A 14,675-nucleotide genomic window follows, 5' to 3' on the forward strand; every position below is an offset into this window, starting at 1 on the left:
CTCTCTAGTCTCCAATCCACACTCTACTACCATCTCTAAAATTCAAGATCAAGACTAAGAGTCTTGAATTGATTCAAGAATCAAGACTCTCAACTCTCAAGTCTCAAGATCAAGACTCAAGATTCATCATCAAGCATTCAAGCTTCAAGCCTTCAACTCAAGCGCTGAAGAATCAAGATCAGGACTCAAGATTTAAGAAACAAGAATACAACAAGTACAAGTTGTACAGCATTACAAGAAATCAAGACTCAAGATAAAGATTTAGTACATCATCAATTCATCAAGCATTCAAAGCAATTGACAATTAAATATCATCATCTTCTCAAGTCTCAACTCTCAAGTCAACTCACCACCATCTTTATTTTTCATTCCAAAATCAAATCTCATCTTATCAATCTCAACTCTCCACTCTTGACTTGAGATATTTATATATATTTTTTGTGTTAATTTGTTATTGTTACTTACTTTGTTAGTTTATTAACTCGTTGTAAATTAGAAGTAGAACTTAGAAGTTAGATTAGAAATAGAATTTAAAACATACTTTGACCCACATTTTGATTACCTAGAGCTTTGAACTTTGAAGTTAGAACATAGTTTTAAATTAGAACAAAGTCACATTCACACATTAACACATTAGAATTTAGAAGAACATTACATATTTCCCTACACATTCACTATCACTTATACCACCATCATGTCTTCCTCGTTGGCCAACTCTTCCCTAAGGCCAAAGTCTAATGATCCCGGTTGGAATACGGGCATTATCGAAGTGCAAAAAAAAAAGCCAAGTTTTGTGTGAGTTATGCGACTGCATAAGCCACGGTGGCATTACACACCACAAACAACATCTCTCGTGCTTATGTCGGGATCAAATGCAAGGACATGTTACAAGGTTACACCCAAGATCCGAAGAGAGATCATGGAATACATGGATAAAAATTCTAAGAAAAAACAAGTTGATGCAATGAACTTAGAAAGTTAAATTGAAGGTAGTGGGATTGATGAGGACGACGATGACATCGTCACATATGATACTCCTACATTGACGAGATGCAATCGACCACCGGTTCCTCCCCCATGAAGAGCTACTAAAAGAGCTCGAGCACGTGGTCCACTTGATAAGTGGTGTAGACTACATCCAGAGGACGTGATCAATCAAAGAGCAAAAGGTAAAGGTCTTGTTCAAACAACCATAGAATATAGTACTAAAGATAGGAAAACTACCAGTCAATACATAGTTAAATGGTTATACCAAGCCGGTATTGCTTTCAACACTGTTAAACTAAAAAGCTTCAAAGTAATGGTGGAGGCGATTGGTCAATTTGGACTTGGCCTCAAACTACCTTCATACCATGAAATACAATAACCATGTCTAAGAAAGGAGATAGAGTTTACCCAAGGTTTAATTACTAAATATCGAGAATCTTGGAAAACCTATGGATGTACTCTAATGACTGACAGATGGACAAATAGAACCGGTCGAACGATAATTATAATTAACATTTTCGTTAACTGTCCTACAGGAACAATGTTCCTTAAATCTGTGAATGCTTCGGCCCATTCTCATACGATTGAGTATTTATTTCAATTGTTAGACAAAACAATTGATGAAATTGGTAATGAACATGTTGTCCAAGTTGTAATGGACAATGCCGCCACCGACCGCCTCTTAATGGCTAAGAGGCCTCACTTATATTGGCCACCATGTGCGGCACATTGCATAGCTCTCATATTAGAAGATCTAGGTAAATTACATATACGTATTGCAGTTAAAGGTAGAAAGTAGTTGTTTTTATGTATAAACATGTTTTACTTTGACAAAGAATGCATGCTCATATAAATGGTAATTTACTTAGACCTACAATAACACGTTTTACTACTACCTTTCTGACACTACAAAGCCTTCATGGGAAAAGGCAAAACTTTGAAGTTTTGTAGTGTCAGCTAATTGGAACAATGAACCTTGGTTTAAAAAACCCGAAGGCAAATTGGTTGTCCAAATTATCTTGTCCCAAAATTTTTGGGCAGGTGTAGTTAAAACACTGATTCCATGTCTTTAATTATTGTGCTTAGATTGGTAGATGGCGATGACTATGACTATGGAAAAAATAATTGACAAAATTAAGAAAAATAATCAATATAGAGAAAGAAATTATAATAAAATAGTTGATATTATAAATAAGAGATGGGGTAGCCAAATGTCATTTGCCTTATATTCAGCTGCCTACATCCTTAATCTAGTTGTATGCTTCCAATCCGCCAATCGTGATGAGTCGGATTCAACGCATATGGTTGGAATCCTTCATGTCTTGAAAAAAATGATTCTAATGTAGGAAGAACAAGATAGGATCTCGTCGCAGATAGCTCGATACAAGAACTGTGAAGGAATTTTTAAAAGAGAGATTGTAAGGAGACATAGAACTATGACGATTCCAAGTATGTATAAATAATTAGAAAAAAATAAATACATATTTTGTCTTTGTTTGTTCTTTGTATTTTAAAATTAAAATACTTATAACTTATAATTAAAGACAACCAATTGGTGATCAGCTTATGGAGTTGATCCAATCACAAAAGATCCAACCTTGAAGAGATTGGCTATTAGAATACTTGACCTAACATGTTCAGCATCAAGATGTGAACGTAATTGGAGCACATTTGAGATGATATAACAAATTAATAACTTAACTTGTTACTTGTTGTTAGTTAGTAGTTCGTAGCTACTATTTACTAGTTACTAACTTAAGTTAAAATTTATTATGCATTGAACAGATTCATATAAAGAAGAGAAATAGACTTGAGCAGAAGAAGCTCAATGATTTGATCTTCGTGCAATACAATCAAAAACTGCATGAAAGATTCAAGTAAAAGAAGGAGAATCCAGGATTTTATGAACCTACTTTTTTTATTAAGACTTGAGTGGAGATCATCCGTGGCTCACCGATGCACGAGAAGAGCTGGTGTTTGAAGGAGAAGACTTAACTTGGGACCAAGTTGAGCAAACAACTTTTGCACCGGCACCTAGAGAAAGCTCAAGCCAAAGAAGGGGAGGACGCTCAAGATTACAAGATGAAGACGAGATATAAGAGGAAGAGGATAAAGATGAAGCTGAAGAACCATTGGGAGTTAATGAGATGTTAGTGAGAACAGATGATGAAGAAACAAAAGAGGAAAAGATGAATGTGGAAGAAGGTGACCAAGATGATAATGGGAATAGAAGTGATGATAGCAAAGGGGGCGGTCCTAATCCAGATGTTGTTCCCAATGGATTAGGGATGTTGTGTGGAACATGATGCAAATCAGATTTATTAAAGACTATGCTTTGTAATTTGTAATTTTTAACTTACAATTTTAATAAAGATTTGAGGTTTTTTATTTAAATTTCATAAAGTTTTCTTGATTTTTTATAGTATATACATGTTTATGAGTCTTACATAATTTATTGACATTTTTTATGATTTTTTTCTGGATTTATTTATTTTTTCTGATTTTTCAAAAAAAAAATTAAAATGCTGACCAATATGCAACCGCATATGCGCAAAGCCTATGCTGGTCGCATAGGCTATTTAACAACATTGGTCCCATATGAACCTAATATAATAACCTACCAAAAAAAGCCCTAATATGAAAGAGAAAGCTCTTCAGGTAGCGAATGTGAAATGATTAATTAGTAATGACTTTGCACTTTCTGACACATGACACTTCCTGTTAAAAGTATGAAATGACTTCCAAATTCAGTACTAGTAACAAATATATATATATATATATATATATATATATATATATATATATATATATATATATATATATCATGCCTGCATAACAGCACCAGAGAAGGGGCAAAAGACTGCATATTAAGGCTCTAAAATGAGGGCAGGCCCATGTTTTAACAAATAATATGGTTTTGGATTGATTGGAGTGAGGAACATGATTCACGTAACCAACCCCAGTTTATTTTTTCTTTTGGAGGGAAAGCTTGGGCTTAAACAGGCCCCAATCAGATGTTATTAATAGAAAATATTTGCAAACGTATATACATTCACAATCTCTATCATTTTCTGAAAGAATAACAGGAAAAGTAACAGTAGCTAGCATACGTTAAGAGAGTAGGAAGATAATATTTTGGCTTACTATCAATGACTTTGAAAGAGGTGTTTTTGTAGTTCAGAAGCAAGCCATTGAAGATTAAGATGCTACAAGTGGAGTCAGTAATGTGGTGCTCAGGATGAATCACATCAAGTACTTTGTTCTGTTTGAGTGTTCAATTATGTCTTGATTTAGTATTTGTGAACCGCATCTCTTGATAAGGAAGTAGGGAGTCTGCAATTACATCCAGAACATTTTAAAGGGAGAGAAAAACAAGATTAGACCTTTGAGGCCACAAAGCAATGAATAAATAGGACTTCAGACTTTCTTTGCATATAAAATAAAAGCAGCCAGAATATTTCAAGAGGCCAATGAGGTGGTCATTTTTAGAATTTTTACCTAAAGCTGTAGATACAGGATCCTAGGAAAGAAAAAAAGCAATTGTAGGATTTAATATGTTATAGAAAGATTTTACCAAGAAAGTTTCATTTCCAAAGGTTATGGGGCTGGATGCAATGTGATCAAGCAGTTGGTAACTCCTCAAGCATTCAAGTTTCTTTTAAGACCAACGTTCCAAGATATCATCCCTCAACCCAACCATAAAATTTTGAATGGGCTGTTTTTTCTTATTTGATAGGTAGTAACATACTCGGGAACTGAAAAGACAAAAGGGATTCTCCACCTCATAGTCCCCCCAAAACCTAGCAAATTTACTGAACACATCTCACCCCTATCTAGATACCTCTCCAAACTCCACACCATAAAAATGTCTACTGCTAATACCATCCCCCTACCAAATCTATCCTCCCAACTTTCTATACATAATGTTTCTAAAGGATTTGACTGCTCTTCCTGAAACTTCCAAAGCCATTTGCAAGGAAAGCCTAATTTGTCAGCTTGATTCTCCTAATGCCTAACTCACCTTTCCTTGAACTAAAGAATCTAGAAAAACAGTAGTTTTTAGCAAGCACATATTAGTCAAATAGCAGGGGGCATGCTAGAATAGTTAACTTTTTTTCTTTAGATAATAATGCCCCGTAAGGCAATTTGCATTGTAGAAAATAAGGTGGCACAGCTAAATGGAAAACAAAAATCATACACTATTTAACAAATGCAATTCCAATTTGATATAACTAAGCATACTAGTAACACACAACCCTTAGATGGATATGAGATGATCAATAATATCCCTATACAAAACTTACTTCCCATTCTGAAAGCAAATTCCCAGTTAAATCAAGCTCCTTCAGGTCTGCAATAAAACATAGCAAAGAATTAATCACAGCAATGAATGTCTTTTAAACAACCAAATAACCATGCGAGATAAACAGTAGACTCAAAATTTATAAATACAAAGATCATCTAATTTAAAATGTTAGGTTTAAAGTGGATTGATTAAACAGAAGAAACGGAGTGGGAGAAGAGAAGAAAGAAAGAAGGGAAAGGAATAAAGTGATGTCTGAGAAAGAGGAGAATGAGAAAAGTGTCCTCAATGGAATGAACTAACGAAGGATAGTAACCATCAAGCTTAAGATTTTTAAGCTCGAGAGGCATGAAGAATTAAGATGACATCTATGGAGAGAGGAGGTAGCTTCTGATTTAGGGCCTTCCTCTCCAAAACAATTTTGAATAGTTGGGGGAGCCATTGATCGAGTAAGCATAAGCATCAAGGAGTGGGGACTCTCTCTTCATTAGGAGGCTCATGATTGTCTCTGGTGTCTCAATAGATTGTAGTAATAACAATACAGTCGACCTAGAACCCCAAATGAAAAATGCAGGGAAATGCTCCCTTTGATCTCTTCTCATTCCCTTGCAAAAGAATTTTACTAGCAAAAGTGCCTTTCTAATGCAAAACCATGGTCTCCTATTCAAACAAAAGAACCAATGGGGTAAAAGATAAGATTGTTAGAAGCTTGTATCCTATTGCGACCTCCCAAACATTCAGAACCTTTCCTGAAACAAGAATCCCAAAAAATTTGCTCACCATTCCAAACTGTGAGGTCTCGGATTACAAAATCTTTCTTGTAAGACATAACAAAAAGTGTAGGAAAAACATATTTAGAAGATGTGTCTCCACACCAAATGTCTTCCCAAAATCTTCTCTTATCCCCCCTTCTGCATAGCAGTTCCATAAGAAAATACAAACCAATATTTTTTCCTCTAGGATTAAATTTTGCAAGTCTCAAAATCTACCAAGATCTTTTGATTCCTCCTCGATGATTTGTGTGTCCTGAATAGAACATCTTCTAAACAAATTTCTTCCCTCATTTCCATCTCTCTTGAATGAAAAAAGAAAATCCATTGACCTTCCTCAATTTAGAGATATCACCACACTTCTCTCTATCCTTAGAAATCTTAACGGATTTTACCTGGACCAAACTCTACTACCTCGACAAAGATGAGCTTTAGTTCCACTTTCACAACTTTCCTTGGTGTTTTCATTAGAAGCATGTAATGTCACTTTTACAAAAGGATCCTCCCTAGGCACAGCTGTCCGAGGAAGCTAAGGAACGTGAGGAGGGAACCCTGGTTCAGATAAATATCTCACCAACAATACTCACAAATACAGAGTGACTGAATTCACAAAGAAGAATTCATCTTCTTTTTTTCCCATGTTTCCTTTTCTACTTTGCTAGAACAAACTTTGTTTTTTTTTTTTTTTTTTTGGGGGTGGGGGGGAGGCGATTGCTTTTGATATTGCCTTTTCTCTTTGAAATATAGGTCTTTGGTATATATGTCAATATTTACTAGCACACTGCATTAAGAACTACAAAGAAACATAGAAGTTTTTATATGAATAAATAAAGCAGATTTAAGTAGATTCCAATTCTATGGATATTATTCATGTTTTTATCAATTCATGAAAAAAAAATTTAAGTACAAAATTTATTGATGAAAGAATGACGAGGTCGAGAAGACGCAGAAAGAGGCAAACAAAAGAAATACTAACAAAAAAAAACAGGAAAAATAAATGACCAATGCAAATCCCAGCCCTACATGCACTCATAAAAAGAAGCTCCCACTTAAACAGAAAATTCTCAAAAAAGGAACCCTTAAATTCTTCAAAAGAATCGTGCTGTGTGATTGGGGCATGCAACTATAGGAATTAGTTCACATCCCAACAAGGATGTGAGATACCTTGCGTTTTCACAAAAAAATAGCTCCAATAGAAAATGAGACCCAAACATTCATGATGAATTCCTAGACAAAGCTCATTCCCCAAGAATACACAATTGTTTATTTCCTTTCAAGTGCCCCCCAAAAAAACAAAGGAGATCAAACTCCAATAGAAGAATCCTTTCTTTAGCCCTAAAAATCGAGATTGCCATCCTCGAAAAAGAAAGAAAAACTATCTAGGGAAAGCCCAATGATCACAAAATGAGGATAAGAAAAATTAGACTAAATGACCTAGGCAAATGAACAATGAAGAATTTTATCGAATGATCCCCAATTAGACTTATGATACAAGACAATGAGGGGAGATAAGAAAATATGGGGGGTTTAGGGAATTTGGTTTAGGATTGGGTAAACCCAAAAAGTAAAATGAAAACAATGATCATAGGCATGACCACAATCTCAATGAAAATGGTTAAAGGTTTGTAGGGTAAGGAAAGGATTAAGGGTGAAAGATTTGGAAAAAAGATTAATGAAATAAGGATTAAAGAAAATGGGAAAAAGATTAAGGGTAGAAGTTTGTCGGTTTCAAGAATCAAGAATCAAGAAAGGGGTTTCAAGAATCAAGAAAAGAACTAAAAGAAAATCAAGAAAAACAAAAGAATAGAAAAGAAAAATAAAGATTAGAAGAAAAAAATTTATATTGGACTCACTTCAAAATGGACTCACACCACTCCTATTATTGGGAAGATCAAGCTCAAACTTTCTTTTCATTCATCATTCTTCTTCATTATTAATAAAAAAAAAGATCCTAATACAATCTATATAGAGAAAATAAATCAAGAATCCTAGTCAAACTAAAATCCCAAAGAAATTAACCTTATTTTCGTAACTTCCTCTCTGCTAATTTTCATACCCTGATAAAGTTAAATATAAGACAAATTAAAGTTATCAAATTGCCCCTAAATATTATACTAAGACCATGGGCCAATAAAACATCAAAATAAGCCCAAAAAACATAAAATTAAAGCCCTAAAACATAAATTTAAATAAAAACTAAAATCTACTCTTCAAGATTTGATGTGCCCATCAACTTACATGTGGAATATAAATTAGCAGATGTAACTCCGCAAGCCATACTATTATTAATAGTTTGAAATCCATCAAGTATTGTTTACCATATAGGGATAGAGAGGGAGAAAGAGAAACAGAACTTCCATTGGCACCCCAACGATTTTTTATTACATCCCAAATAAATTTAAAAAATAATAGGGTGAAAATATCATTATCACATTTTAGGAAACAACATTAAGTCTGGATTTTTTTTTTGATCGATAAAGATAATTTTATTAAAAAAGATAAGGAAAGGGGGGTCGAGTAGATCAACCCAAAAAACAAGGGAGACAAAGCAAAAAAGAGAAAAGAAAAAACAACAAAAAATATCAAACAAGCTACTCCCACGACAAATTACAAACCCTATCCCATCTAATCATAAAATCTTCAACAAAAACCCCTTGAATTCCTTGTAAAGTTTGCTTCAAGAGAATAAGAAAGTCATAATTGATAGAACCAAGTCTTCCATCTCGAAAAACTTCCCCTCAAAAATACGACTATTACATTCTTTCCAAATACCCCAACAGATTGCAAACAGTGCCAAGTACCATAGAATCCGCTTAGATAAAGAAAACATGCCTCCCCAAGCAAGCCACAAATTCAATAACAACTTAACCGAATAAGGAAAATAGCCCACTAAGCTAGAGAGGGATAAGAAATGCGACCAAATCTGACGAGAAACCCGGCAACAAAAGAATAAGTGGTGCAGAGTTTCCACACGAGATCTACACATACAACACTGATTCGGAGAAATGAAGCATCGTTTAATTAATTGGTCAATGGTTGGAAATCTCCCTAAAGTCGCTAACCAAATGAAAGTAGAGATCTTTGAAGGCACCTTACCACCCCACACAAATGTGTTAAAGGAAAGTTGTCAAGCTTTTTGGTGCAATGTTAAGGTATAATGATTTGATAGACCATCCCTTGCACCACCCCATAGTCTACAATACTCCAAAGTAGCATCCGTATGACTATTCTCCACCAAATAGACCATTCTCCCCAAACCTTCCAACTCTCAATCATTGATGGCCCTTCTAAACTCAATCCCAATTGATCTCCCCATTCCCAATGGTTCTACAAAGAGAAATTGTTTGATCTTTTTTATAATAAAAAATCAAAATGTTATAGAAAAATTCCTTAAGCAGTTTGTCCCCACACCACAAATCCTCCCAAAATCTCACCTTGATCCCTCTCCCAACCATGAATTTCACATTTTTCTTGAATAATTGTAGCCTACTTAAGATACCTTTCCGTACCCCACACCCAAAAGACCCTCTAGTCAACCCACTCTCCCACCCTTTCTCACTCACCCCATATTTTTTGACAATCACTCTACTCCAAAGGCTCCCACCCTCCTCCCCAAACCTCCATAATCACTTACCCAACAAACAGAGTTCAATGATTTAAAATTTCTAAAACTCAAACCACCATTCTTCTTAGGCAAACACAACTTTTTCCAACACACCCAATGTTGTTTCTTCATTCCATCCTTATCGTGCCAAAAGAAATCAAGACATTCTATCCAACTGCATCTCAACACTCCTTGGTAAAGAGGACATCGAGAGAAATTAGATAGGGATGCTCGCCAACATGCTCTTGATGAGAGTAATTGTCCCCCCTTTTGAAAGAAATTTTTCCGTCCACTTTAACCTCTTCCTCGCCCTTTCGAGCACTGTTCTTAGATTTCCTTACTTCTGTACCCCGCACCTAAAGGGAGCCCCAAATACGTGGATGGTAAAACCCCCACTTGGAAACCAATAGACGCCGCTATTACCTCTACCCCTTCAGCATCGCCCACTGCAAGAAGTTTACTCTTACAAAGATTTACCAGAATGCCAGAAATTGCCTCAAAACAACCAAGCATACCACTTTAAAACTCAATTCCCTTGGTGAATAGTCCAAGAAAATCAAAGTATCATTCGCAAACTAAAGATGCAAAATCAAATTGCTCACCCGCCTCAATTGTGAAACTTGAGAGCTCACCAATCTCCACTACCTTGAACAACAACCTCCTTAAGGCTTCCATAACTACCACAAACAGAAAAGGTGACAACGGATCTTCTTTTCATAGCCCGCTCGAACTTCTAAAGTAATCTATTGTGGTCCCTCATCATAATTGAGAAAGTAGGGGTGAAATGCCTTTTATAATCCACCGAACCCCATTCTCCGCGACAAATACTTCACAGAATTTCAATTAACATGATCATATGCATATTTATTTTTGTTTTGTAAGTTGAAATTTTATTAGAAAGGTTGGGCAAGAAGTCCCAAAGAATAGAAAAAACAAACACAACAACAAAAAAGAAAGAGTAACTAATCTCCTAAATTACAAACAAGATCCCATCTAACAACAAAATCCTCAAAAAAGGTCCCCTTAAATTCTTAAAAGCCTTTCCCCGAAAAAATAGCAGCCCCAACGCATCGAATTTGAGATCTTTATAAGATAACTCCTTCCCTTCAAAAATCCGATGATTCTTTTCCTTCCATAAACTCCAACAAACCAAAAAAAAGCAAAAGACTCCAAAGCATTCACTTCGAACGACGAAAAACAAAAAACGATACCCCAAAACAGCCACAAGTCATAAAGCTCACGTATTTGGTAAGCAACCCACCAAACCAAAGAGACCAAGGTAATGGGACCACAGTCGAACTGCCATTCCGTAATGTAAAAGGAGATGATCAACCGTCTCTTCATTTCTCATACACAAGACATTTCTTCATTTGCCATTTGAAAAACTCTTCTGATAAATTGATCCAAAGTTGATAATCTACCCAAAGATGCTTTGCCACAAAAAAATTAAAATTTTTTAGGTAACCTTTGTGCCCCAAATCATACCAGTAGGAAATAATTAATTTGAACTTGGTAAATCAACCATGTACAATGACCTCATAGAAAAGCCTCTCTCTCTTGTGCCAACCCATAACCTACGATCATCATTGACAACAAGAGTTGTGCCCGCATCAACTTGCTCCAAGAAATGCTACACGCTAGTCAATTCCCAATCGTTAAATTCTCTCCTAAAACCAAAGTCCTGATAAATTTGGGTGTCCAAATCAAAACCAATTGGCAATGAGTAGAGAGACCCAAGAGCTTATAAGGAGAGAGACAAGGCAATGAATGTCCGATGTGGGACTAAACTCAACACACCCCTGCACGTGTGGGCCAAACTGGACCAAAGCATGTGGAGATATGAACTAGGTGACATGGAGGAAAGAAAGGCCCACTCTGATACCATGATAAATTTGGGGGTTCAACTCAAAACCAATTGGCAATGAGTGGTGAGACCCAGAGCTTACAAGGAGAGAGAAGGCAATGAATGTCCAATATGGGACTAACTCAACAAATCCCACGCTCTTTCCAAACTAGCACCCACCAAAAAATTATCTATCTTCATGCCTTTTTTGCCCGACATCGCGAAAAGATCTGGAAAAAGTTCTTTCAATGAGATATCTCCACACCATCTATCTTCCCAAAAGCAAACCATTCCCCCTTCCCACCTTAAACTTCACATTCTTACAAAAAGAAGGTAATCGACGAAGAATGCATTTCCAAACCCCACACCCATGAGCCCCTTTCGCTGTTTTAGTTTTCCAACTCAACTTTTGCAACCCAAATTTATTAGCCACTACCTCTCTCCACAAGCTACCATCTTCCTCACCAAACCTCCACAATCATTTAGACAATAAAGCAGAATTCATCATAGCAAAACTTTGGATCCCCAAACCCCCTCTTACTTTCGGCAAACAAATCTACCTCCAACTTACCATATGATACTTTCTACTATTTTTCGTATCATGCCATGCCAGAAAAAGTCAATGCATTCATTAGCTATAAGCACACTATCTAAAATCTGTCTCCCCGCAACAAACACTCCTTGAGCCAAACTAATGATGTTACCAAGCACCGTCTTAACCTAGATGCCAAAATAATTTAGATAATCTTGTACATTGAACCTACCAACATTAAGAAGTTGGAGTAGATTCGTCATTGATGTCAACTTATTCTTTTTTATGGGTTATTATCGATAGTGGGAATTCATGGCCTTTTATCTTGTTCAAGTTTTATGAAGAAATTTTTTGATGTGGAAATGTTAATTCTTATTTTAAATGACGTGTTACTTATTGGTTGGGAATTGATAACAATTTTTGTAATTGGGGAGTAATAAGTAAAATTTGGGGTGCCAATATAATTTCTCAAAAACAGAAAAAGATCCTATGAAAGTGACTTTTGGACCAACAAACCAGAATTGGAATTCCAACAAAGGAAACTAAAGCAAGGGATGAATAAAAATGATTTAGCAAAGAAAATTCCATCTTGACTCCTCAACCAAAAACAAAGTCCTTCCTTCTAAAGAGAAATGAAAATAAGAGAAATCAAACTGATCAGGTTAGCAATAGACTCCAGTTCTCAACAATTGAAGTTCCTTCTAAACCCAACCCCCAAAGAATTCTCTCAATTGACTAACACCATGAAATTTTAAATAGGAACACTCTTCTAAGTTACACAATACGTAGCACTACCTTACCAACATAATTTTAAGCCCACGCTTCATTCAACTAAAAACTGGGTATAGGACACAAACCATAACAATAGTGATGAAAATGGAGACATTGCATGTCAAAACCTGAATGTATTATCATTCCAAACACCTCCATGACCAAGAAGAAGTCTTGGCCGACACGAACTGAAAGGGAAAAAAATTTAAATCATGTTTATTAGGACAAAAGTCGAGGAAAAGATGATATGATATTTTAAACCTTGGAAAATTATACTACACAATTCTGAAATGCAAACATATATCTTTCTCCATATTAAATTAAAAAAAATAAACACCATAGATGAGACATTGCTAAAGTTTAAGTCACACTAGGGCAAAATATCAAGTTTTCAACTTCAACTAAAGTATAATAGATTAATGAGTAAAAGAGAACCCAACTCACTTGGGACTCTAGCACTGATCTGATGTGGGGGGGCCGTGGAGCTAACACCCAAATAGGAAAGTGAAGCACCTAACAACTCTTCAAATCGATTCAGCTTGTCTTGGATTTTATCTTTCCCCACGAGTTGTACGATTACTCGTTTGTTTCTTGCCGAAAGAATGTACATCTCCTCTGCAAATTAACATTACTATCATCAAAGACTTATCCCAAAGATTTGGGGTCGGCTTCATAATAAACAAAATATTCAATATAAATTTCATTGGTTTTGTTGACACCATCAAATATATTTAACCAAACATAATATAAATTTTGGAAAAAAAAATACAAGGAAAAGTTGAGTGTCAAATAACACATGATCCACTGAAACAGAAGAGTTCAAGAATCCTTAACACGATGTCGCAATCTAGACTTAAATAGCCAGATCTACATATTCTATTGGTGGAAGAGTCTGCTTTCCCACACTTCACAATCTTGACTCGGTATACGAGAGGTTAGGCTACTTTATCTTCTCAATCTCTGCATAGAGATGTCCCTATAATGGTGTTACTCAGTCTAATTACAGTTACAATAGCAAAGATTGAATGGTCGCTATGTGCCTACAATGTTGTCTTCAATGCATTCAAACGTAAACGTAAAGTGATATCATCATAACGCATGACCTGAAAGGAAAGGTACACATAGACATCTAACAATATATCAATAAATATGATGTCTATCATACAATAAAGTATCCCACAACATGTCGTATGAAAACCTTCAGAAAAGGCAATATGTAATATGTACTGTAACATATTCTATGGACTATGATGATAGCATTCAACCAAAGACCATCTTGTTAGGACCCCAATTAGTAACTTGATAATCAAATCACCAAAACAAAAAATAAAAAAAGATGAGAGAATGTTCTCATTCGAGGCAGATCAGACCTCTTGGATCAATTCGAGATTTTCAATCTCCAAAATCCAAAAGGATTCAAATAATTTTCTCATCGATATATGTATTTGATGGGTAAATGTAATTTGTATTAAAGCATGGTCAAGATGACCAACAAAGAGAGCAAAACAAGAAAACCAGAAAAGTTATTAAGATAATCTACAAACCCAATCCCGTCTCCCCATGAAGACCTCAAAGAAGACTCCCTTAAACTCCTCAAAAACTTTACACTAAGGAAATATTTCTCATTGATTCTCACAACCAAAATACAAAAGTTATTTATAGAGGCCAATTCTGACCAATTAATCCCAATCATAACTAAATTCAAATTCAAACTAATCACAATCCAAATCCAAATGCAATTCCTTACCCCAATCCTAATTCTAATCTCATCAACTAATCTACTCATGGTTTTAAAACTCATTTCGACGTCTCATCTCATCCGTGAACGAGATCAAGTTGTCTCAGATGAGTTTTCCGATATGTTT

At 35.4% G+C, this 14,675-nt stretch overlaps 1 protein-coding gene across 3 annotated transcripts in view; it reads right to left on the reverse strand.

Annotated features, from left to right (window-relative positions):
• The window catches only part of PFI (tubulin folding cofactor E / Pfifferling (PFI)), a 30,823-nt gene that overhangs the window by 15,155 nt on the left and 993 nt on the right, over positions 1 to 14,675 (reverse strand). For all 3 annotated transcript variants that reach the window (XM_086440666.1, XM_086440667.1, XM_086440665.1), the window contains exons 2-3: positions 13,255 to 13,425; positions 5,292 to 5,338 (exon numbers count right to left, since the gene is read on the reverse strand). In XM_086440666.1, coding sequence (XP_086296792.1) covers positions 5,292 to 5,338; positions 13,255 to 13,425 — 218 coding nt within the window. The remainder of the gene's footprint in view (positions 1 to 5,291; positions 5,339 to 13,254; positions 13,426 to 14,675) is intronic.

The sequence above is a fragment of the Akebia trifoliata genome, chromosome 4 (assembly GCF_017979445.1).
Source record: "Akebia trifoliata isolate Shusen 1 chromosome 4, ASM1797944v1, whole genome shotgun sequence".
Classification (NCBI taxonomy): Eukaryota; Viridiplantae; Streptophyta; class Magnoliopsida; order Ranunculales; family Lardizabalaceae; genus Akebia; species Akebia trifoliata.